Below are 25,020 nucleotides of genomic sequence, written 5' to 3'. Positions count from 1 at the left end.
TGATGCGTGCGTTCGTGGGAAGCGGCGCGCGCGGCGAGAAGAAGGGCGCCGGCGCGCGGGGGAAGGCGGAGACGGAGACGGGGACGGAGACGGAGACGGAGACGGAGACGGAGGCGGGGTGCAGCGCGCGCGCGCTCGCGGAGGCGGTGTGCGCGCAGACGCGGGTCGGGACGGTGGTGCGGGTGTCGGAGGAGGAGCACGCGGTGGGGGTGATCTCGGTGCTGGGCGTGCGCGCGCACGCGCGGCTGCTGGCGGGCGTGGTGCGCGGGCTGGAGGCGGCGGCCGCGGCGGCGGGGGCCGAGGGGTTTGCGGCGGTGCTAGGCAAGGCGGCGGCGGAGGGGCCCGGCGCGCGCAACATCGGGCTGGTGGTGTGCGAGCGGGTGGTGAACCTGCCGCCGCTGGTGGTGCCCAAGATGCTCGAGGCGCTGTTCTGCGAGGTGGAGTGGGCCACCGAGGACGAGGGCACGGAGGAGGCGAGGAGGATGTTCAGGTTCGACTGGTACCTCTACGTGACCGAGGTGCTCGGCGGCGGCGGCGGGCGCAAGAGGAGGAGGGGAGAGGCGGACAAGGCGCAGGAGACCGCGTACACCAAGGTCGAGGACGAGGTGTGGGCGCGCGCGGCGAGCGAGAGGGTCGAGTGGACGGCGCGAAGGACCGGCGCCGACGGCGAGGTCGCGGAGAGGTGCATGCTCGCGCTGCTGGTCAAGGCCGCCAAGGTCGGCCGTGTGAGGGAGGAGGTGGCGCGGCTGGTCGGCGCTGCTCCGGAGGCGGAGGCGTGAGGAGGCGGAGGCGTGAGGAGGCGGGGCGTGCCCGCGGCTTTTACTTGCAGAGTAACTCGTTCCTTGTCGTCGACCTTTTCCCGACGGTACGCATCGTCTCGGCGATAATGAAGTGCGCAATACACGCAGAGGTAATGAGGAGGAATTACAACACGCGCCCACGACGCTTCGCCGACTGTAACGTTTCAGGAACGGCCACACCATTACAGTGAGCCGCTGCACACGTGGACACGCTACAACCCGTCAGTGATCCGGAACTATTGCCACCTACACACTCCTACTTGTACACGCTCCACCTTGCACACCAGCCTCATCACCTTGCTCCTCTCCGCGCAGCCGCCCCGCTTCTCCTCGCTGCACCCCACGCCCCTCCGACGTGCCGCGCCCTCGCGCGCACATCCGTCGCGCGTCTCGCGCGCGCCCTCCCTCCCTGCGCACCGCGCGCGCCCCTGCCCCTGCCCCTGCCGCGCGCACGCGCCCCGCTTCCCGCCCGCATTCTGCGCACCGCGCCGCGCCCGCGCCCCGGCTGCACACGCACCCCATCGCGTCGCCGGGGGGCGGTCCGCGGCCGGCCGGTCGCCGTGCGCGGCGGCCCTCGCGGCCCTCGCGGGCCGCGCTTGCCGCGGCCGCGGGCGAGCGTGCGCGCGCTTAGGCGGCCGCCATGCTACCGCCATTCCGCGCACGCACGGCCTGGCCGGAGGCCTAGGCGGCTTGCGCGGTCGGGGTTGCAGAGGGCTCCAGACGGCGCCCCTACGTATTGTATTTGCCTTTGTGACAGCACAGTCGTGTATCCGCCCGCTCCAACGATATCTGCTTACTGGACCTGTAGCTCCATCTTCTCGCGCGTACAAAGAGGTTGGAGAAAGCATTTCGGGCTCTAGAGCGTCTAGACGACAAGCGATTTGCTTCATGTGAGGCCAGCTTTTTTTTTGCGTACATGCCCTCGGCAATAACATCTTGCGAAGCATTGGGATACAAGTTGTGAATACTGTACACAGAAAGACTAAGAAGCCAACGAAGTTTCAATACCCGGTTGACATATTAACCCTGTGCTCCTTTTTTGTGACGGCTATTTAAGGGGAGGTGTCTCTGGAAACTAGCCGTAGAGGGCTGGAAAGGGAGATTTTTTGTGTGACGTTGTTCAGTTTGCTTGCCTTTTGAGATGGAGAGCCTTTTATATGTGATCTTTGTTATGCCTTCACAAAACTCACACAAAGCCATCACAAAAGATTCACGAAAATGTGTGCTGTTTGAGACGATTTTTGTGATGATCACAAAACGTTCTCAAAAAGTGCTACAATTCAACAAATACTCACAAACCATGTGTGACGAATGAGAAGATGGAGTGAGATGAATGAGATGACGGCGGCGAAAAGAGCAAAACTCTCACAAATCGTCACACAAATCGTCTCACTTTTAGTGACGCCCTAAATCGTCACAAACCAGAGCACAGGGTTAATCAGGCGTTTGGCGTTTGGCGAAACGGGTTTCGAAGATATCAACACATAACGTTTTGAGGGTGGTCAAAAAGGCTTCTTTTTTAGGCATTCTAAGGTTGGCTGGAAAAGACGTGTAGATCTTAACAAACTCTATCCTTCCGCAACGCAGAAGTACACTACTGATGGTGGCGTGGGTATCTTTCCGTTGTTGTTGAGTAAGCACAAGTCGAGAAAATAGGTTGAAAAGTTGCCGCATAATAGATCAAAAGGCCTCATCATAATATGATATGATCTCATATTATGAGGTCACTTGTCGTCTAGACACCAGCTAGACTGCGTTTATGGCGTTTATGGCCAGGTGCTGAAATATATATTTTATGTAGGTAAAATAGACTACAATCAGCTGCTTATTTTTTAGTAATTTTTTTACGTTTGCGTCCCGTTCGCACTCCATTTCTGCGACAATTAATATTCCAACAGCCGCTGATTTACTGCACAGTAGTGAAATCCGCTTATCTGCGAACTGCGTACAGGGGGGGTCGCGATACGAGCACTTTGAATAAAAACGACCTCGCAGTAAGAGCACCATTTTCGCTTGGCACGTGTGCACAGCACGGTATCATAACTTCAAGCACCATCAAACGCTGTAATCCCAATCACACAGGCCCTTTCTCGGCTGCTATTCTCGGCTGCTATTTCAAACGCATCCCACAAGTCCCGCCCACAGTCCGCCTGTTCCATTTCTCCGACGCACGGATCAATACGGTGGATCAATACGGTGGATCAATACGGTGCTCCGAAATGACCTCTCACTTTCCACCGGTGACCCACGGCTCGCTGAAGAGGCGCAAGCGCCTTTCGTTGAAAGAGAAAGCCGAGGCTGCGCGTTGTCTTCAAAATGGCGCGAGCGCCTCTTCTGTGATGAAGCGTCTTGGAATTGGTCGCAGCACCGGTCCAGGCAACTGCTTATTAGTGAGATGCCGCAGCGTTCTAAGGAGTAAAATGGGCATCCTGTGCGGGATTCTTGAATGGTAGCAACCTCGGATTAAGAGCAGTATGAAGGGGTTGGCACGGGGTGCCCTTATATTGTGGTCACTACTGTACCACTGCTTTACTCTCCTATTGGAAGCGATCGGGTCCTGCCACAACAAGTCTTGTGGTAAGATCACTTACCGTACACCTGCTCATGCCACGTCAAGGTTCCATCTACTGAAAACCTAAACGGGGCCACTGTACTGTGATGCTGTAACATTTCTGTGAACTTCACAGAAATGTTACAGCATCACATCTTGTTTACATACTTCACAGTGTGAAGTATGTAAACAAGATCTTAAATGCCGCTTCGAGCGTCTTTGAAAACTCCACTAAATTACCCATGACCGCAAAACCTCGAAGAGTGACCCGAGTACGCCCTGTACCGTACAATCGACATCCAATACTCTGAGAAATACCTCACGCAGGTAATAAATAGCATAGCAGCAAAGCTCCTCCCTTCATGCACGAGAAACCTTTACAGATGGACGAGTTGTCGTTTCCATCGTGGAGAGGCACTGCACTTCGCAGACCAGTAGCCCTCCCGGCTGCAACGTCTATTTTAGTACGCTAACAAGCTCATCTTAGGTATCGTGGTGTAGCGCTCGCCACGTTCTTGTCTGCCTACGTTGCTCGCCGTCCACATCGCCTCCGTGCGCGTGGAAACAAAGCGGGGCCTAACAATTTAACTTCGTCTCGGATCAACTCATCGACTCCCATTGCCAGCAGAGCAACGGATCAGGCTACAGTTATTAGGGAATGGCGCGCCCAATACCGTCCACACCATTCATGTACTCCAGAAGTGCAGTGAATTTGGGCCTGTCGGCATCCTTGTGTGGTTTGGCCTCCTACAAACTTTGTTAAAGCAACGATGTACGGGCGACCTGCACTCTTCATTTTGTCGTTGCGACAGCAGTGTACACTTTCCTCTGTTTTCATACGCTATTCAAGCTCAAGTACAGGCGTTCGTCTCCCCATGAGTGTAATGTTAGTGGCGTATGCGGGCGATCGTGAAGCACGTACGGCTTGTACAGTATGCGGTACAATAGCTATGCTCTGAAACAAACGTAGTTGAAGACGGGTCATGGCTATTGATGTAACTGGGGAACGCGATGAAGGGCTGCGTGGCTGCGTGGTGCTGTACTGTAGGACCTGGAATTTTCTGCGCATTGGGCTGTAGCGGATACTCTGCAGCCGTTGTCGGCCGTGTTCCACATCAAAAGTGATGACCTCTGTTTAACGCATTACTGTATCCTCATTAGCGTCAGTCCTCAACATTGAATAAACGAACAGCAACCTGAACCTGCAACAGGCTTCATGCGGAGCATTCATGAAGGCTCCGCATGAAGCCAGTAGCCAGACGTTCGCAACAGAGGATTTTTGTGCATGCATCACCTTTAGGAATTGCGCGTAGTGTGCGACCATTAAAGCGCAATTTAGCCTCGCACATGTACAAAATGTCGTGCGTCGATGCGAATTCGAGTTTTGCGGGGAACAGCACCGTTTGGTACAGTACGGTAGATGGCGCAACTCTCACAGGAGATCAAAGCAGAGGACGAGCTGTGTTGCGTGGTACTGTAGGAATATGGGCTCAGCGCTGTGCTACCGTAGGCTCAGGTGTTAGAGAGCTGTATGCACTTCAATTTAAGCGCAACTGTTACGCAGAATGAGTGTTGTAATGTTACCACGCGAAGCAGGGCTAGTATCGCTCTAATATCTTTGAATGACGCACCTTTTTGATAGGTATCGTACGTAGCTCTATCGCGGCTCGTACCTTACAATTGAGCCATTCCTCTGTCACCCTGCGCGCATTACCACCTGGGCAATCATGCGCTCAACTCATAACATGTTAGAAAGTCAAGAGCATGACGAAGGTCAGGGCCCTGGGTCGCAGAATGTGCTACCCATCGCGTAGACCCTCAATGAATGCGACGGGGAGTACACTCTTTTATGATGTCTACTAATCAGAGTTGTGACACTGTAAACGACTTAATGGGTACAGTAGAACAGGAATTGATACGTCTAGTACCTTGCGCTGCATGGTACCTGCCGTAGACAGATCATTGCTCGGAATCCCATTCTTTTTATGTACACCGGCTACTCCCCTGTTTCCGCCTCTTCTAGTCTGGTGCACAGTATCTACAGCTACGGTACAAGTATCCTTATCGTGCTTTGTTGAGGTGTGTGTTCCTGTACATATCAAGTTACAGTGCCATTTAATATTCCTTATGCTGTACTGTATCTTACTATCACACCTTATACTCTACGTGTACAGTATAAACGGTCCGGAATTAGTCTTTTACAGGATCGAAGACCTTCTATCTGGCGGCGGTTCAATCCGTGTCTGGAATCATCTTTTTGTTGTGTTCATCGTTGTTCTTGGGAACGCTTCCCCACTTTCGAATTAAATTATCGACGTCTTTCGCGGTGCAACAGCCCGTTTACTTCACCTCTCAATGCCAGAAGCAGGAGCAACACACTTGTCGTAGATCAACTCTAGCCAAAGGTCGCCCTTTCCAATCTAATTTGGGAGCTTCAATTTGTTCCCATGTTGCACATCAGCCGTTGATCACTGTAGTTCTAGTGCAAATACCGGCTTGGCAAAGCTTCTTTGAATACACACTCCACCCAAGTCCCTATAAAGCCCTCCTGTGCCCCACCAACGGCCCAGAACGTACATAAGTATACTGTGCTGGATGTTGACTTTGCGCCCAGTTTGCAGCACAATGTCTTCATTCCTTTTCCTCTCCTCCTTCCTTGCTCTCCTCCCCTTTGCCCTTTCCCAGTCGTTTCGAGATGTTACAACCGCAGCCGGGCTTACTCAGCCCGCCTCATCGGAAATGTTTGGCGGCCCTACCGTTGGAGATCTGGACAACGACGGAAACACCGACATAATTCTAACCTTTCACAACAAAAGCCCTGTGCGTATCTTCCACGGCACCGGGGCCAACACCTTCAAGAGGTCCAGCTTCTCATTCCTGTCAGACGTGCATGGCATTTCCATTGGCCCCCGCTCTGGGCGGACAAGGGAGCGACTCATGACGATTTCTGTCGGTGGTGGAAACGGTATGAAGTTGAGGCCGCCGTTCGTCTTCATCGAGCGCCCGAATAGACGCGTGCGAGCAGTCACTAATGAAATCGGAGTCGGTATGGAGGAAACTCGCGGCAGAGTAGCTGTGTTTATGGATATGTCTCTTCGAAGGAACAATGCAAACAGAAGGAATGGCGGGGGACCAGACATTTTGTTTATCAATTTACTCGGTGGAAGATCTGGTGGCTTGAAGCAACTTGCCTATCAAAACGTGAAGGGAAAATACGTGTTCAAGAGGCCTTTGGGCATTGAAGAGGTAAACGAGGAGAGAGCTATTGTCACAGATATTGATGGAGACGGGATCATGGAAGTCGTTCATTTCTCGGTGCTGAGGTTTTTCAAGCTCATCGCTCCCTTCAAATTCAGAGATATCACAAGAACAGTTGCTCCTGGTTTAGGAAACTTGCAAAGAACTGTGGCGGCTGTCGTCGAATTGGATTTCGATAATGACGGCGATATGGATCTCTACATCGCGAGAGCAAACTCCAACTTAGTGACACCCAGAGGACCGCCTTTTGTCGACATGTTTGACGATATTCTTTTGCTTAACCAAGGGGGCAGGTATGTGCGAGCACCGAAAAGTGCGGGTGCATTGACTGGGACGAACAGCATGGGAGTGAGCGCGGCGGACTTCAACAACGATGGTTGGACAGATTTAATAGTGACTACCTTCACTGGATATGACCTGCTGCTACTGAACCGGCAAGGGAAAAGATTTGAGGCGAGGGCATGCAAGGAAGTCATAAAACCATCCAGTACACGGGGCCATAACGTCATGGCGGTAGACTACAATAACGACGGAAGGGTTGATTTTATCCTCGGTCAAGGCTGGCGGAAGCAATTTCTCGGGCGCTATAGGCTCATGAAGAACGTATTGCCAAAGGTGGCCAGCAAGAGATATCTGCTAGTACGAGTTGGTAACGAACCAACAGGGGCATGCGCGAGCATCAACGCAATTGTGACAGTTGAGGCAGGAGGTATGAAAATGATCAGAAGGGTGGGAGGACGAGGCGCTGGACTTGGGGGTCAATCGTACGTCGAAACAGTCCACTTCGGGCTCGCGTCGAAAAATATCGCCGACAAAGTTATGGTTAGATGGACAAGTGGTTACACACAGACGTTGAGGAACGTTAGGAGCAACACAAAAGTCTCATTTGGTGTTGATTTGTAGATCTTCTCACAATCTAGCGTTGTCTGACATCACACAATTGCTTTCCTCATCGTCACCTTAACCCCAAGCTACAGCACTAACCCTCAGACCCTCTCATGACAAGGGAAATACTTTGATAATATAGTTGTTCACAAACTGTCTTCCCATGTACAGGTCGTGATTCCTTTTGAAAGAACGCCTGCGAGTTTCGCAAAAAAAAGATAAAAATGCATCCTGATCTTCAAAATTGAAGGTGCCTTGGGAACAGACAAGCATGATACTGTAGGTTCATAGAAGCTAATATATGTTTGACAACAAAATTATTTGTGAGTTGATTGCTAATCACATCCGGTCGCCCCCCTCGGACAAAACCCACATTCCTCTCTTCATTTAGGTGACAGCAACTGCATTTCTGTACAATGACGCATCATAGGCAGGAAGGCAGGCATAAATGCACGATATGGCCGTGAAACAGAGAATGTGATAGTGAGAGTGCATCCTCAATAGGGACAAAACAACTCCAATTGCACTGTGTTGCCTCCGCTATACTTCACAATAAACCGCAGATCTCTCATCTTTACCAAACCTACCTCTTCAGGTTTGTAACTCAACAAACTTCACGAATTTCATCAACATTTCTTAGTTTCCACTTTTGTGTGCATTTACAGTATACCTATCACGTCTTTGGTGTTGTGAAATGCAGGGGGAAGATACAAGAGGTAGTCTTCCGGTGAGTGTGTCGGCATCCAAAGGATAGATGTTTCGCGCAGAGGCGCGGGAGGTCTCGCGTACGGACGCGGCAGCAAATTCTTGCCAATGAATTTGTGGATACTCACAGTCGGTCTGCTTTAAATTATATCTTCGCCCTCCTCCATTGTCCTCTCTCTATGAAGCGGTAAAGTATATGTAACGGTGAGTAACGTGAAGGGATAATTCCGGTTCTGTCGCGAATGCAATCCGGAGAATTACATTCACCCCATCTCTGAGGGCTGCGCACGCTCTTTGAAGTATTTCCTGTCAGCTCTCTGCTAATAAAGGCGCGCAGTGGGCGCCTCCGGAAATTATTTTTTGTGTTAGTGTGAGTCATATTTTTCTTTTTTGTGCACAGAAAATGAGTTTTGCCACGGAAATGCTTGCGCACATAATGTGCGTCCCCTTACTGTACGCATGCTTTGTACTCACCGGACGCCGGCGATGACGCCGTCAGAGCTCTAAGAGCACCCCTAGTGTCTAGACGACCGGCAATTTGCCTCATATGAGGTCAGGCTTGGCCTCATATGAGGCCGGTTTTTTTTTTGCAAAAATGTATACATTAAATCGAAATTTTATAAAATCAGTTTAGACACCATTTCTTTAACCAATATTCCCTCGGTAATAGCTTCCTGCAAAACATCGGGATAGCAGTTATGAATACACAGAAATACTAAGAATCTAATATAGTTTCAACAATCGGATGATATTTTAAACAGGCGTTTTGGTTTCGAAGATATCAACAAAAAACGTTTTGATGTTCTTTAAAAAAGCTTCTTCTTTAGGTATTCTCAAAAAGCCTGGAAAGGACGTGCAGATCTCACCAAGCTCCACCCTTCCAAAGCGCAGAAGTCAACTGCGGTGGCGAGAGTATCTTTTTCCATTTTGTTCAGCTCGCACAAGTCGAGAAAAATTAAGTTGAAAAGTGACCTCATATGAGGTCAAATGGCCTCATATGAGGCCATTTGTCACCTAGACACTAGTGGAGTGAGTATCTCTAAAAAATTTACCATTTTGAGTAAATCTATCTCCAAGCAGCCGACCGGATGGAGACAGATTTACTCATTTGCGCAAATAGAGATGCGAGTAGAATTGAGCCACTTGGAAAAATTACCAAAAACTCGCGCCAATTCTATTGACTTGGCGCGAGCAATATTCTCCGTGCACAGGGATTACACTGTTTTCTGTGCACAGGGAACACCCCCAACACCCCCATCCCAAGCTGAATTTACCCGCCACTGCCACCCTCCTGCATTCTTCCTGACGCCTTCCCTTCTCCCTGTCCTCCTCCTCTCCTCCCCGCCCTTCCTCCAGGGCGTGATGGTGTCATGTGGGGCTTGAGGGGATGGGAACCGGAGACGTCCCCCACAGTATATCCGTACAGCACCACCACTACCACCCCTCGTACTGGATGACCGTCACGGCTGCCGAAAGATCCAATCACTGCACAACACGTTTGAATTTGCCCTCTAACCGGTAGTGTTGCGCCTAGAATCGTTATCTCCAAACGCTAAATTTCTCAAATTTAACATCGAAATATAACTAAACCAGTAGGGGTGCTCTAACTACAGTGTGTGCTGTGAGCTAAGCTCAATCATGATAGTGCGATGAGTGTTTTCACCAACGAGCAGCCACCGTCAGAACCATGAATGACCAAATGGCTATTCTATTGCTGCGTCTCATTCAGAGCCATGCTCGGTAGGATGTAGATGTCGAGTCTCGTCGGCCGGGCGGCGGCCGGACGTTTTCTCTGTGTACAGTAAACTTGGATTGTACGCGCGCACATTTTGACATTTGTGCGACACACATTTAACCTACCCAAGGGTAGCATGGGGTCGCCCGTCCGAGAAAACGGCGCGTTGTGTGTGCACAACGCGCAGTTTGCGTGTCACAAAATCCCGATTTGGTCAACACAATTTGCGATTTTAGAATTTCAGGAGTCGCCCAGTGGGCGCACTAAGTTAATACTGTCTGTTTCTCTCCTGATTATCTGCAGCTTGCTTCCACACGTGTTCTGCCTGTCAACGTTTCCCATTTGTCCACGTGGGTCCGTTATGAGCACACACGAGTGTTGCCGACGACTGTGACAATCACACGCAATTCTCTACATTCGACGACTGTGACAATCACACGCAATTCTCTACATTTGTTGGTTACACAGTTCTAATCACAATAAATCCCGTGTTACGGTTCTCATCCCTCAATAAGAGGCTGTGAGTTGAAGCACAGATCCCCGGCACTCGCGTAGCTACCGAAGGACGGTGATAGTGGCTGACCTACCACAGAGGTAAGGAGGCCTACATTGCACCCAAGTGAGCGCGAGGTACTGTGCAGTTCAAAATTCAGCGCAACCGTTTCGGCTGGATATGCAAACGGATGCAGGATCATACTTCAGACCGGGCGGTTGTCAAGTTTTGCCTGTAGGGCGCATAGAATTGCCAGTCGCGGCGGCGCTGCCAGAAAAAAAAGAAGCAACTTGCATTCTCGTCTCTCGTGTAAAGGAGGTTTCTATTGGTGCCGGTTCCTTTGCCTGTGCCGAGACGACGAGAAAACTAACGCACCAGAAATTCGCCCATTCTGCTCGTTGTGTTTACCCGCAATTGCGAAACAGTTGCAGATATTGTGGTGGTGTGGAGGAAGTATTGTCTGGCCATTGATAAGAGAGCTGGCATGTGACGCAATTTACTTCACTTTTTTGTGTTGGCTTCCACAAGACACCTACCTACCTCTACAGAGTTTGAAAAGAACGAATTTGTGGCGACAAGATGGATACCTTTATTCAGGTGCACACCCTGAAAGTCGCGAGATCAAATAAGACAAACTGCAATCGCAAGAAAATCATTATTGGAGCCCTCATTCCTCAATGTTAAATGCGCAACAGCCGTCGAAGCAGAATGAGCCGGAAGCAATGATGCAAATATTTTAGGAAGGGACTGTTACTGTCGCAAGACTGCAAAACGAGTCGCAAGGAAGGGAAATAGTCTTCTCATCCTATGCAAAATAAACAGAATCTGATTTGCCTCAGGCAGTCTTTCTGCCACCGATGTCGCGCGATCCGCAAATGTGTTTTGCATGCACGAGTTGTTGATAATTTACGCCTTTACGCCTCTGCTAAGGCAAAACAGCTAGACCGTACAATGCACGTAGGTTTTGGCTTGGCAGATGAGCTCGTTGTCCCCTTCGCTGTGGTTCCTTTCGCGCCCTTCGCGCAAGTCTTGAGGCCATTATCCGCTTTGGGAAGTTCCACTCCATCGTGAATATCAAAACAAGACATTTCGATGTTTCAGGGCTTCAACCGGATCAAATCAAATCTCGAGGTACGACGCCATAAACAAACGATATGTCAAGGGGCAAATACTGTACGGTACAGTGTCATAGTTAGAAGCCTGAGGTTGGGCTACCACAGGTCTCATGTCTGGATATTCAAACTTTGCATTCGGGAGTAGCAGTGTGCCAGTGCCTAATTTGCTTATCATGCCAGAAACACGAGTCTGTAATCACATAGGTCAGTCACCATGAAACGTATGAAAAGCGCTTACAAAGTGCCGGAATCTACTTTAAGCAGATGTGTGGTGATGCTTCTAGAGAAAAGCATGAAGGCGCTGTTGGGCGCTTAATTGTGCATCATAGGGCACGTGCCGTGTACTAGCTGCGTATAGAAAGCGTGGTAATGTTTTCTCTGCTAGATAGATACGACCTGGGCAAAGGTGAGATGCTGTACCGTCCTTGAGCTCCATGGCATAGAACCATCCGCTCGGGCGTCCCAAGATGCGTCAAAGGAAAGAAATGGTGCATTTACAGCTATTTGCCCATGACAAGAGCTATCTACACCACCCAAAAGCTGATATTGTACTTGTCAACGGACGGGTTCAGTGCACAGCAATAAAGTCATAACGGTATGGAATGCACGTCGACCATTGTTGTGATGTGGATTCGACCTAACTCTCCTTTACCAACACCGTACACGTTGATGAAACGAAGTTGTGGACGGTCATAACTGGCATCCGTCTGGCGAAAACTGCTGGATTTCATGCATGGACAACCGCACAAGTACGCATTGCATCTGAGACTTGTAACGTGGGTTCTGAGCCCATACCACTCAATCAAAGAAGGCACGCAGAGAGCGTCTCGGTGGAAGTTCACCCAGCAACGGGCTGAGATGTATCCACATCATTATTTACATACATTGCATACAGTATTTCCTTCATCGGACAAGTAGTTGAATGGCCTGGGGCTGCGATTAGGAGGTGTAAGGAAGGAAGTGAGTCTCGGTTTGTCAGGAAGTGGAAGCGCAATGCAGTGGCGCATTGCGGAAGCAAATACATTATAGATTATCATAAAGCAATACAAGGGAGAAGAGGTTGGGCCTGACACAAGCGACGCATGCTGTAAGACACAGTTCCGCGTGAGTCAGCGGTATGACCAGTTGGGAAAGTGCATGGATGTCGAGTGCAGTTGAACCGTGCTGCGCCTTGGGGACGCTGCAGGCTGTTCTCTTGTTCGTGGACATGCCCGCAACGTATGAAAAGTTTAAGTCGCGGCACGATGTGACAGAATTGTAATAATGCACTTGTATATCCATCTTAACGCTGTCAAATAGCCAAATTCTAGCTAATTCGGTTATCACAGCGAGGCATTGACGGTCTTCGCAGGCAGAATCTGCCCCTCTCTGGGTGTCATTGCCACCAAGGGTCACGCTCTGTCCGTGCGATGGGCGATGGAGGCTCTCTTGCAAAAGGCACTCCTTGCTTGTGCGGTCGGTCCGTCGAGACTGAAATTGGAAACCGATTGAAGGTCTGTTCCGCCTCGTGCTGATTCCAGCGTTTCTGCTTCCTTGGTGCAGTGCAACATGCATCTCAAAGTCTTTGCATGCTGGATGGCCCGTTGTATACACGATTCATCTTTACAAAGCTCTGTCCCACTCGGTCACGGTGCTTCTGTAAACGTTGGCGGTATTTATTGAGCAAAGTACACGGCCGCATTCGACCAACCGGAAGGGTATGGATCGTCTACCAATCTGTTAGGTATGCAAACCTCGTGTAGTAAGCGGCATGTATTGGATGCCCTCTTCTTTTCGCGTGTTTACTGTGCAGAACACTCGGTTGCTTCTGATCGCTATTGACTTGCAGTTTTTCGGCTAAATTTAAGTGACGTCCTGCGATAACGACAATGACACAAGCGAATCTCGTCATTTGTTGCTTGTAGGCAAGCATGCATGGATTTTGAGGTGGTCTTCCTTGTTTTGTGTCCAGACCTCATTCTTGGTAAGCCTTCTGCCTCTGATGAGCTGAGATCGTTGGAATCATATCGAACTGGAGATTTCATTGCGCCTCTCGTGAAAGCAGTGGGTGCCTCCTTTTTATCTCCACAGAAATCATGTATGAAAAATTCTCTGGAGTAAGAGGGGCGTGCACAGCCGATGACAACATTTCCAAGCAAAACCCAACGCCTATGTGCTCACTCACAACTGTCCCACAAATTGAATGCATGTAAGTTTGCTCATCCACACGTCTATCTCCTTATGCTGTCAACGAGATTTTTCCCAAAGATAGAGTATGCGTTTGAGACCAGGGGACAGCAGAACATTGTACAGTACAGGCAATATCCAACTCTGGTTGCCTGCAAGCGACTATTGGTGCAAAAGAAAGCTTATTCTAAGGCAATGGCTCGGCTAGCCTATGAGAGAAAATGCTCAATAAGGGGGCTTTTTGTTGTTGCGGTTGTTCCAGTCATAAGAAGCAGCGATCAGCCGCAGCAGAATTTCAGTCAAGGAGTTTACCGCATTCCTTGTCACGCTTTCGACGCTTAATCTTGGTCAACAGATTCAAACCATCTCATGGTTCTTCAATTTGCTGGTCGAAGATTGAGATTGCCTCGCAGCTTCTCCACTACAGTATTCAAATTCCATCCAATAAGTCTCTACTTGAACTGCATGTCATCTGTTTTTCTTGTTCAATTTACCATAACAGCAAATCAGATGTGCCGACAAAGAGAATAGCATAGCTGTACTTCACTTCGACACTTTCTCCATTTTGCGCATACTTAGTTGCTACACGTTGTCCGTGGTACTCAACCATAGCCCACAAAAGTTTATTTGCTTTGATGACAGCTCATGCGTTGCCTTTATGAACGTTGGGTAGGGGAGTCAAGTAGGTCCAACGTTCAAGGACTCTAGTTGGGGATAGCGAGTTCGACATACCTGTCGTATGAGTTTTAAAGTCTTCTGTTGCCAGTTCACTACAGGGCAAATCCGAGATTGAAATATAGTATGAAACCTGCTCATACTTTCTCGTCCAGTACTGGCTGCTCGAAAATCCTCCTTGTAGCATGAGTGCAATAACGTGTCTCGAGAAGTGATGCCCCATAAACGTAAACCAGTATATCATGTCTATTGATTCTATACAGAGACAAAAGAAAGCGACACATTTGCAAATCGTTTGACAAAAGCATGTGATGTTGTCGGCCACGCAGAATACCGAAAATGCCTGCAGTGGAACAGGGGTCGTGTGTGCCTATGTTCCATCTCCAGGGCGAAATCTCTGCCGCAATGTATCGGCACCGAGACGTCTCGCTCTGCGGTAGTCTCTCAAAAAGCTTCGCTCGAAGTTGAACTGGCCTCAGCTGTTCTCTCTGTTTCTCCTTCGCCACAATGCTATTCTTTGTGAGGCGGATTAGAGGCTTGCTTAACTTTTCTATGGCCGAAAAGATAAATCAAAATGAGATTTGAACACCTCTCTTGAATTTTGCCTTGTCACGACTCCCCCTCTCACGTGTGAGGACGTCTCTGTGCCAGTGGTCTACAGTATGATAATGCCGGAGGTGTAATCAAAGCTCTTTATGATCCCCCTAGGCTAGACTAACTACAATTGTATATAGCTGTTTAGTACCGCACTGTTGTTGCCTTCGGCGACGCAGCGAAGTGTACTGTTCATCAAGATAACGGATTACAGAAAACAAGCATTTTAAATGTCCTAACAAAATCTCTCCATGTCTGAAAAAAACCAAAGAGGTCTTTGCGAACCTCAATTATCATAAGAACGATGCAAACCAAGTGAGGAACGTACTATACTATACTGATTTCTCGGCCCTGGTCAAGCACCGAAGTTGCATGTGAATGACAGGTGAGCAATCTACACATGGAATCATATTCCAAAACCATACTCAGCAAGTCGGTAGCGCGCACAGTTAGCTGAAGTTTGCACTCGAACTGATTATAAACCCACACCAAAACGGATAACGCGATCCGCCCTCACATTTGTCCGCGCAACCATGAAGCCAGTAGTCCATTTGACTGTCACCTTCGTCACAACAGCGGTGCTTCCAAGCCCAAAGTGTACGGTATCGATGTAAGACTGAGATCCCGATTGGGCCCCACGTCCTCCAACACGCCTTGTAAGCCTCTGAGTACCGATATGGACCGTGACAATGGCGTTGATTGAAGTAATCGCGCGACTAGGTTCATTCCCGACTCTCACCAAGAGGTAGTGCGAGTTTGGTCCGATGGCCAGATTGTTCCTCATCAAGCGGTACCCACCCGTGAATGCCTTACGGAACCCTTGACTGAAGATAAGATCGACCTTTCCGTTACGGTTGTAGTCAAGAGCCATGACATTGTGTCCGCGTGTAGAGGAGGGTTTCCTAACTTCCGGCAAGTTAAAGCGGCGGAACCCAGTACCTCCCTCGTTCAGAAGAACAAAGTCGTTGCCGGAGAAGGTCGTCACGACAATGTCCACGTACCCATCATTATTGAAATCCTCTGCAGAAACGCCCATGCTGTCCGTGTCTCTCGGAAGCCCGACGGTCCTGGAGACATCCACATACCGGCCGCCTTCATTCATCAAAAGGATATCATCCGTCAGAGGGACATTGGGAGGACCTCTGGGGGTGACCAAGTTAGAATTTGCCCGAGCGAGGTACAAATCCATTTTCCCGTCGTTGTTAAAATCAAGCTCTACGACGGCAGAAATAGTACGGAAAAGATTTCTCGTGCCTGGCCAGACGGTCCGGGTGACATCTCTGAGTGTAAAAGGTGCCGTCAACTTGAAGATGCGGAAGACAGAAAAGTGAACAACCTCCATGATGCCATCGTTGTCAATGTCAGTAACGATAGCTCTCTCTTCGTTAACCTTTGCTAGGCCTGCGGGGTTACGCAGAGTGTAGTTGCCTCTGCGATTTTCGTACGCAAAGTGGCTCATCCTGAGGCCGTTATCAAGCAAGTTGATCAGCAAAAAGTCCGGCCCGCCTAAATTTCTCCTGCTGACTGCGCTTCGCCTCCTTTGAAGGTCCATGAAGACGGCAATCCTTCCTCTGCCAGCCGCCCGCCCAAGTCCGAAGCTTCTCGTAATCTCTGTGAGAGAACGGTCCGGCTTGACTTGATAAATAAACGGATCTCTCAAGTTGGTGCCTCTTCCGCCGCCCGCGCACACCACGATCAATCGGTCCTTTGAGCGAGCGGTCCGCTGCGCAACGGAGACGCCATGAACATCTGTCTTAAGCGGAAATTCGGCTCGCGTGAAGCGTCCAGAGGCAGAACCGAAGAAGATGCGGAGAGGGTGAAGATTGTGGTAGGTCAGGATGAGATCGAGGTGACCGTCACCGTCCAGGTCGGCGACCGTCGGACCACCAAATTGTTCTGAGTTGTCGGGCTGGGTGATGCCAACAGCAGAGGTGACTTCAGTGAAGGTAGGGCGGCCTGTAATTTGGGCAGCAGTGAAGGTGGCGAGGACTGCGAAGAGAATGAGGGAAAGTGAGGCGGTGAAGGCCATGTTGCAACTTGGGGGTCTTTGAAGGTTGCTGTGGGACTGTTGGAGTGGTTTGTGAGGGGCAGGGATGTCGGACAGGGAGGTTGAGTGCTTCTTTTATATTGAGTTGTGCGTGAGAGCTCTTGCGAGAGTTTGCATTTGTCGTAGAGGGTATGAAAGGAAGAAGGGCGAAGCGCGAAAGGAGGCATTTGTGGAACTGGGACATGAGGCAAGTGCGTCGATGGACGGGGAAATATAGGGGTGTTGAAGGACACGTGGGCATTGCGAGGAGGGGCGTTTGCTTGTTGATGAGGGAGACAAGGAGGGGAGAATCTTCGGTGAGCTGTGGGCAACATAGGATGTGAGGAAGTTGCGTGTGTATGAAAGGATCGAATGTGGAGAAAGTGTGTGATAGGAGGTGGATGTGGAAGCTGGGACGTCGCAATACGCTGCATGAGAATGGAGGGTTGATGGGGACGTTGCAATTGGAGTGCACGTCGAACGGAGATATGGATGGCGCAGTGCGCACGTGTGTCTCAGGGGTCCCGGCAGGGGAGGTTCTATCGAATGGGAATGCGGAATGAGTTTGTGATGGGGTGGAGTCGGCCAGATTTGGTCCAGCGGTGCTTGACGGAGGTGTGGGAGTGAGGCGCTGGTACGGGAGCAGATTGGAGCGGCTGCTCGAGTGCGAGCGAAGAAACAGGGATGCTGGTTTGGGGTCCTGCGGGTGGTTGTATCAGTGACTGCGGGCAGGGCTGCAGTAGACACGGAGGAAGTCTGAAGGTCAAACGAGGGAAGGCGACCCAGCATGAAGCTGATAATATTACACTAGAATAAAAACCTAGGCGCTATTGCGCCTGTAACTGCGCTAATAAGACCTCTAAGTGTGACTACTTCGTCACGCCTCGGGGGAGGCAGAGTCCCTCCCACGGACCCCAAATGCTTCCACCACATTGCCCGGATGCATTGCTTCCTTCATTCCCAAACGACTCACTGTCCGTACAAGCACTGTACCGTCCACTGTACCGTCCACTGTCCCGTCCTCGTCCATTGCTTCTGGTGTGTGCGTCACCAAAATCCCGCGTACATCTACACTCTGAACTTAAAGCTAGACCCGCCTACCCTCTTCAGTTCCTACTGCACGTACTCAGAGTCTACGCTCGTGTATCGCACGCCTCCCGACCGAAAGACTACTTCACTGTCCCACCCGCCGTCCAACCCGTGCCCGTCACGCACACATCCGATGTACCTATCAATACGTCGCCGCCCTTTCTCTCTACTTCACTCTCGCTTATGCATGTAACACTGTATGCGAGTACACGTCATAAAACTCAGTCCTCCGCTCGCGCAGCCCTCCTCACCATCTCCGTCTTGCCTCTCCCTTTCCGCCTGCTGCCTGCAAGGCTTGTGCTGCTGTAATATTTCTTCTGTCATCCTTTCCGACGTCCTAACTGCCATCAGCATGTCCCCCGCGGACGCCCCCGCATTTCGACGCCCGGGACCCTTCAGAATTGAGCATTCACGCTCATCGACGTGCGTTCCCACTAGATCCCCACCTTCCACCGCAGCTCGTCCCACCGCGACTCGTCCCACCGCGATTCGTCCCACAGTGCCTCGTCCCACCGCGATTCGTCCCACAGTGCCTCGTCCCACAATGACTCGACCCACGGCGAATCTTCCCGTGCGCGTGATTCTAAGGGACGCTTCTCACGCCGTGGCGATGATCTGCATCGCGTACGTCCTAGTCATTTGACGAAACCCGCGGTTTCGCCGACTGCATGCCGAGCCGCATGCTATGTGCTTGCTCCACTCAGCCCGAGGCACGGCACGCCGAAACACAGCTGGCTCCGGCCGTCTTGGCATGAGAGAATGTCAGCGGTACCTATGAGGTTTTGTGGATTGGGAGCGAGTCGTATCGATTCATGTCTGTGGCGAACGCTGTTGAAGATGTTCAAGGCGACGGCCCGTACCCAGTTGGCGCTAGCGCAGGAAAGCGACGTAAGCGTGTACACGTGTGGGTTTACACGTGTATCTCGGACGGCAGCTTTTGGAGAAGCGTGATTTTTACTGTCAACGGGCTTTTCCAAGTGAACGTACAATATATCACAGCGACGAAGCATTCCAAGCTTTACCAACGGCTCTGGTGGATTTCAGCTTGAAGAATGTTTATGTGGCACAAATACTTTCAAATGTCGTTTATATCCAATCCCCCTTGATGGAACGCAAAGCGAGAAAAGGTATCGTGCCATAAGAGACGGCTATTGGCGCAGAGACAAAGCATTTGTCCTCGGTTTCCATTGTACCTTGTTTTGTTCTGGAGAGGTTGGAAAGGCTGCAAACACTGGGACGCATGGGTGGTTAGTGTCGTGTATGCATCATAGTGTTACGTTAACCTGAATTAAAAATTTGATGCCGCCCACCTCTGTTGGTCCAGGACATTGCTTGAGTTGGATAGTTGGGATACGAGATTCGGAGAAGTCCCACCACGGATCGATGGATGCTCGTATTGGACGAAGATCAGAGACGTTTATGGTTGGGCCAGTCGAGCAAACTCGTATATTCCCGATGCCTCTCTGTAGCATCTTTGTCGTTGTTTTGTAGCGCTTTGTGTCATAAAATCGTTGCTTCGAGAGAAATGCCTTTGCAGTGGACTTTCGAATAATCTAGGCTGTAATCAACTTATTACAGAAGCCCCTACATGGATTTGTGGATATATTGGGCTACCCATACGTTAGTGCACCTCTTTTTCGCAATACGTTAACAGTTGAATGGTGGAGTTTTTTATGTCGGTCTCCACATTAAAACTGCACTCTTGCTTGAAAGCAAGCCTGCTCTCGTATTTCGCTCACATTTTAAAATTAACACCGTTTTGGTCGTAGTTGCTTGCTTGCAACCTGAAAGTTTTCTCTGACGTTTATACATGGTAAGCCACAGTCTTCGACGAATAAAGCCATAAATGTATTCCTCACGAGGAATATCGCTGCGCTTCTTTTAATAGAGAAAAGATTTGAGGTTCGCTTGTCACCAAATCCGACACTGAATCGTTTGTTTAAGTCTACAGAAGTCAAAATTGCACAGAGGTTTGCGATCGATGATGGTGCCTAACTGTGATTTACAAAATAAGAAGATGTTCAGGTGACGTTTCATTAAAAATATATTATTTTTAATGAGACATCAAACAAAGGGAACAATGAAAATATAAAGTATATTATACTTTCATTGTTCTCTTTGTTTAAATGGGGCTTGTCTCGACAGAGAAATCAATATTCAGGCTTTCCTCGATTTTCATTGCGTTACTTGCAATACACAACACACGTGATGAAGAAAAAAAGTTTTAGCATGAACAGGAAATAACTCGAACAATAAACAAAAGAAGGGATCACCTTCTTCGACGATTCGCTTGAATCAAGGGAGTGCTCTTGTGATCCACTAGGCTCATCAACTTCTTCTGTGATTCGTAGAATTTCCTCCACGGGCATATCTCCTTATCATTACTAACTCCTCCTGTACCTTTCCCTTAATAGACGATTGGGTCTCTCTTTCAGTGGACATACGAGAGGAGTTCATATGACTTGGCGGAGACAAATCAGTTTCTCTCCTTATATTTTGCGTCTATTGCTTTGCTTGGCTGTTTGCATTCAGCCACATCTCTCAACGCGAAATAGGCCTTTTACAATTCTCATTGCATGCAAGTGGGCGCCTTCAGGGCACCACTACAGCAATTTAGTAGACCTATCGAATCAACCAAAAATCTTCTTCGCAGCCCATCGAACCTTCACGATGAGTACGACTCCAACGTTTAAAAACTAGAAACCGTTAATGTTGAGAACAGCGTTACTGTCGAGCTCCATGTTCTTCGTCAACGCACGAGATGCGACGAACAGTGACCGTATTGTTTCTACCATTTATGATCGTCCACTGCTACTGACGGTCGATGTATAAATTCCTATGCTTTCGAGAGACTTGTCTCTGTAACTCCCATTTTCCTAGGAGCCAATGTCCCCATAGTGTAGGTGAGCTTTCGTAACATATCGGTGCCATAACTACAAAGTATGGCCCTTTCCATTTCTCTATGTTCGTTGCATTTTCGCCATCAAACGAGAAGCATTCGAGACAAACTCTAAGCAGCCATTCTCAACCCTCTCCCTCTTTCCTTCCCTGGGCTTCCAAAATGAACTTATTTTCGGACGTTTAAGTGATATAGATTTACGGCACGAGCGACATGATAGTACAGTGCTGTACTGTACATAAGAAAGTCTTTCTGTTATGTTTGACAGTGTCAGCGATTTCGCTATTGTTGGATTTATACATCTGATTCCGATGCAAGGAGAGTCTCATCCTTTATGGTGTTTTGGCAAAGTTCTATTGGTGGCTTTCTAAACGATTTTTTTGCCTGCTTTTCGGATATGAACAAATTTCCGGGAAGTGAAATAAATAATGTTGTGACGTGAAAGATACCTGGTCTATTCGATGCATATTTAAAAACGGTATGCACGTCATAGATGTCTGCCAAAACGCATTGGTTGCTTTCTGAAGAATAGATTTCACTGGTCTTCAATCTCCTAATTCTCGTCATCTATTTACTCATGAGGGTATGGAGGGCCCGCGAGTCTGCCGTGAAAACTAATTTTGCCTGAGCCCTGATCCAGTGGCTTTTGAAAGTAATGAAAATTCTGAACAGTCTTTGCCTTTTTGCTAGCCTACGCATCCATGACAAACTGCGCATTATTTCAGCAAATCGCTCTGGACCTGACTCCCGCATCCCCGTATCTCGCGGTAGGGGTTCCATGATTTCAGAACGTGTGAAGCTTTTGAAATTTTACAGATCGACAAGGCAAAGACTACCAAGGGTGCAGCCCATCATGTCTTTACTATTTGTTTATCGAATAGCAAAAATTAGATGCAGAAATTTTCATTGGTCTAACCACGTAGAGCTTCCCATTTCGAACAACGCGGAGATTTTCGATGGTCTACGGGATGTCTCTTCAAGACACGTTACTGGTATATAGGCTCCTGGGTCAGTACATGACATGACGACTTCATAAAGAGGCGACCACAAGTCAGGCTATACTTGTCCAAGGCAGCAGGATGCCTTGCTTCCCTCTGGAATCTTAGACAATCGGCGGCATCAGAAGGGTCAAGATTGTCCAAGTCAGCCCTTCCCTCTGGAATCTTAGACAATCGGCGGCATCAGAAGGGTCAAGATTGTCCTAGTCTACGAGGCCTGGTAAAAAAGCATCAGCGATTGTAGGTATATATTAGGGGTGCGCAATGTGGTCGCAGAAGGCCTTGGAACCCAGAAGCCTGTCGGAGCGGACGATTTCGAAAACGTTTCTTGCTACTGCACCCGATTAAGCCGCATCATGTCTGCCAAGGTTGTTGCCTTCCTCGCGTTTGCGGTTCTGTCTTCTGCCTCTGCGTGCAGATGCAGGTACGCGCCGACGTTGCAGAGAAGTTACTTTTCCGAGGACGTGGTGAATTTCGTGAAAGCCAAGGTGGTCGCCAAGGATGAGGAGAGTCTCGAGAACAAGTACACCCTCGCTATCCAAGAGAACTACAAGGGATGCAAACCGAGCCCGCACGTAGTGGTGTACTCGGGGACGCACTCCTGCGGAGTGCAGCTGGAGGTGTCGAAATCTGCCATCGTTCTGCCGATAAGGGGCGGGAAGAAGCCGTCCATCGATCTGTGTGACGTAAGTATTGACGGGGCTCGGTCTCAGCGTCATTCCCTTGCATGTGCAGTTGTTGCACGATACTAACTTACACACGTATGAATGCCGCGGTTTCGTCGAGGCATAACCAGTTCATCAGCTCCTTCAACGGGCTATCGGACAGCGAGAAGGAGTTTCTGGACACACGTTCTGCGTGCTGCAAGGAGATTTGCCAGTGCACCAACGGCGAGAGCCCGGTGAACTGCCTGGTGGACCCGTGCGAGGTGACGGAGGCGCCGTGCGCGGAGGCGACGAAGTGCGTGCCCAACTTCTGCGGCGGGTGCCTCACCGACTGGTTCACCAGCTCGGGGGCGGCGGCGTGCGTGTAGAGCGGGGTTAGACGTTGGGGTGCGCGGGGCGCGGCGTGAGGAGAGGCGGGGCCTTATCGTGTTCGGGCGGCGTGGGGCGCGGACGGGGGTGGGAAGGTTGGTGTGATGTGGGACATTAAAAGTTGCAAATCCCTTTTTAGTAGGTCTGTGTTTGGTGCCTGCGGAGAGGTTGGCCGATATGCTCTGCGTGTATGCGTACGGTAGATTGTTGTGGGCGGGTGCGGGCGGATGCGCAACTACGTGTAGTGTACCGAACTGGGTTTACATTGGTGGATTGAGGCTATCGTGGTACATTGCTGGATAAACGATTGCTTACGTTGTAGACTACAACGTAGGCAATCGTGTATGCAACTACAACTTGTAGTTAGGTACCGTATTACAGTCTGTACGGTTACAGTATCGACAATTCATAGTCTAGATTAGAGAGAAAAATAGCATCGAGCAGGTGCCGACGCTTTTACTCTAAACTAAAGACAGACACAGCTGTGATGCATGTGATTCCAGGAACACCGATGCCCCCGATCCCCTGGGGGTCGGGCGGCCGGCGGTGACTTTATTGTGCAAGTGAATTGTGCCCTATTGGCTACGTCTTATCGTAGGTGGGTGACTTACTTGTCTCTGTATGGAAACAGTTGGTTGTGTGTTTTTTGTGCAGGCTGGCCGAGCGTCGTTTGTGGGTTCTGTATGGAACCACAATGCAAGCAGGGCAGACTCTCTATTCGCTAATGCGCATTGGAGCGTTGTGCTGGCATGAGGAGAGTTTTAGACATGGGTTTTCTTGTTGAGTTGCAGTTTGCGGGCCAGAAAGAAAAAGGGGGCTGAAAGCAGTTCTGTGAGAATTGCATGTTTTGAGTGGGGGGGGGGGGGGGGGGGTTAGATACTGTATGCGTGGAAAAGAAGGATTTTTAAACGACGTTTTAACGTCGTTAAAAGCGAACGTAAAACAAGTTGGAAAGCAAAAAGGCGAGTTTAAAAAGGCAAGTACCCTTCGAAGGGTAAGATAGGTGGTGAATCTAGATTAGACGGCGTCCCATGCCTAGAGACAGTTTTGGCCTGTGCAAACCACAAGTCAAGTTACCGGCTGAGCAGCATGCGCGAGATGACGCGAGGAGGTCGCGCCCTCGCGCGGCACTCGCGCGGCACTCGCGCGGCGTTTGGCGGGCGGGAGAGGCGGTCGTAGCGGGTGCGTCAAAAAGCGGGGAAAGTGATGCGGTGTGTAAGACTTACACACCGCATCACTTTCCCGCTTTTACACTGTAAGGCGCCCCTGCGCTGAATTGCATTCGCCGCGCGCGTTTGGAGGTTGTGTGTGTGTTGTGTGTGGGTGGGGGGGGGACCCAGCCGGCGCCCGCGCCACGTACTGAGCGGGAGCCCCCGCGAGCTGCCCCGTGTCCCGCGTGCCACTCCGCGATTGGGCCCCGCGCACTGGCGCTCGCCCCGCCACGTACATCCGCCGGCGCTGCCGCCCGCAGCCGCTGTCTCCGCGCCTCCGTGCGGAAGCAGGTAAGTCACGCACCCACGATAACACGCAGGCAATAGGGCACGCGCCTCGCTTGTCGGCGCGTGTTCCGTGTTCCGTGTTCCGTGCCCCATCGCTCTCCATGACTCTCTCTCACGCACGCTCCGCGCCGCGCCGCGACCCACGCGCGCGCCCTATCCCGCGCGCCCTATCCCGCGCACCGCCCGCGCCTCCGTACCGCGCCTTACAAGCGCGCGTAACCCGCCAAACCCGCGCCCTACCGCGCCTCGTTACGCCGCTACCAAGGGTAGCGCCCGCTACCGCCCTTGCGCGCTTACCGCGTCCCAAAACCCTTTTAAGCCTCGCCGCCCCTCTCCGCGAGCCCCCTTCACGAACCCCCCCTACGACTCCAACTGCATTTCTCGTCCTGCCTTTCTCGCCACCGCCGCCCCCATCCCCTTCGCCTGGCCTACGGGTTATTTTCAGTCATACGGTTCCCGCGACATTTATGTGCTACCCAAACTGCCCATGGCCGTCCA

General features: G+C 50.4%; 5 protein-coding genes; 2 read left to right on the top strand and 3 right to left on the bottom strand.

Moving 5' to 3' along the window:
- Nucleotides 1–317: 317 nt before the first annotated feature.
- On the bottom strand, nucleotides 318–983 carry CHC_T00002984001 (hypothetical protein). The gene has a single exon (XM_005714122.1). The coding sequence runs from the start codon at nucleotides 981–983 to the stop codon at nucleotides 318–320; it is 666 nt and encodes a 221-aa protein (XP_005714179.1).
- Nucleotides 984–1,036: 53 nt separating this feature from the next.
- On the bottom strand, nucleotides 1,037–3,080 carry CHC_T00002983001 (hypothetical protein). XM_005714121.1 is given in 2 exon segments: nucleotides 1,037–1,747; nucleotides 1,748–3,080. The coding sequence occupies 1 exon segment, from the start codon at nucleotides 1,745–1,747 to the stop codon at nucleotides 1,037–1,039; it is 711 nt and encodes a 236-aa protein (XP_005714178.1). The 5' UTR covers nucleotides 1,748–3,080.
- Nucleotides 3,081–15,452: 12,372 nt separating this feature from the next.
- CHC_T00002982001 (hypothetical protein) lies at nucleotides 15,453–16,013 on the bottom strand. The gene has a single exon (XM_005714120.1). The coding sequence runs from the start codon at nucleotides 16,011–16,013 to the stop codon at nucleotides 15,453–15,455; it is 561 nt and encodes a 186-aa protein (XP_005714177.1).
- A 2,278-nt stretch (nucleotides 16,014–18,291) lies between these two features.
- CHC_T00002981001 (hypothetical protein) lies at nucleotides 18,292–18,735 on the top strand. Its single transcript, XM_005714119.1, has one exon. The coding sequence runs from the start codon at nucleotides 18,292–18,294 to the stop codon at nucleotides 18,733–18,735; it is 444 nt and encodes a 147-aa protein (XP_005714176.1).
- Nucleotides 18,736–21,947: 3,212 nt separating this feature from the next.
- On the top strand, nucleotides 21,948–23,583 carry CHC_T00002980001 (hypothetical protein). XM_005714118.1 is given in 4 exon segments: nucleotides 21,948–22,003; nucleotides 22,219–22,675; nucleotides 22,786–23,022; nucleotides 23,023–23,583. The coding sequence occupies 3 exon segments, from the start codon at nucleotides 21,948–21,950 to the stop codon at nucleotides 23,020–23,022; spliced, it is 750 nt and encodes a 249-aa protein (XP_005714175.1). The 3' UTR covers nucleotides 23,023–23,583.
- The last annotated feature ends 1,437 nt before the right edge of the window (nucleotides 23,584–25,020 follow it).

Source organism: Chondrus crispus, genomic scaffold, assembly GCF_000350225.1.
Source record: "Chondrus crispus Stackhouse genomic scaffold, scaffold_167, whole genome shotgun sequence".
NCBI lineage: Eukaryota > Rhodophyta > Florideophyceae > Gigartinales > Gigartinaceae > Chondrus > Chondrus crispus.
This window is presented reverse-complemented; position numbering and strand designations above follow the sequence as displayed.

Excerpts from the sequence above, each read along its gene's own strand:
- CHC_T00002984001 (XM_005714122.1), bottom strand. The coding sequence starts at position 983 with ATGGTGTGGCCGTTCCTGAAACGTTACAGTCGGCGAAGCGTCGTGGGC.
- CHC_T00002983001 (XM_005714121.1), bottom strand. The coding sequence starts at position 1,747 with ATGCTTCGCAAGATGTTATTGCCGAGGGCATGTACGCAAAAAAAAAGC.
- CHC_T00002982001 (XM_005714120.1), bottom strand. The coding sequence starts at position 16,013 with ATGGGCGTTTCTGCAGAGGATTTCAATAATGATGGGTACGTGGACATT.
- CHC_T00002981001 (XM_005714119.1), top strand. The coding sequence starts at position 18,292 with ATGCGAGTACACGTCATAAAACTCAGTCCTCCGCTCGCGCAGCCCTCC.
- CHC_T00002980001 (XM_005714118.1), top strand. The coding sequence starts at position 21,948 with ATGGTCTACGGGATGTCTCTTCAAGACACGTTACTGGTATATAGGCTC. Across the intron at positions 22,004-22,218 it reads GTATATAGGCTCCTGGGTCA|CATCAGCGATTGTAGGTATA; the intron begins GTACATGACATG and ends CTGGTAAAAAAG. Across the intron at positions 22,676-22,785 it reads CGTCCATCGATCTGTGTGAC|TTCATCAGCTCCTTCAACGG; the intron begins GTAAGTATTGAC and ends AGGCATAACCAG.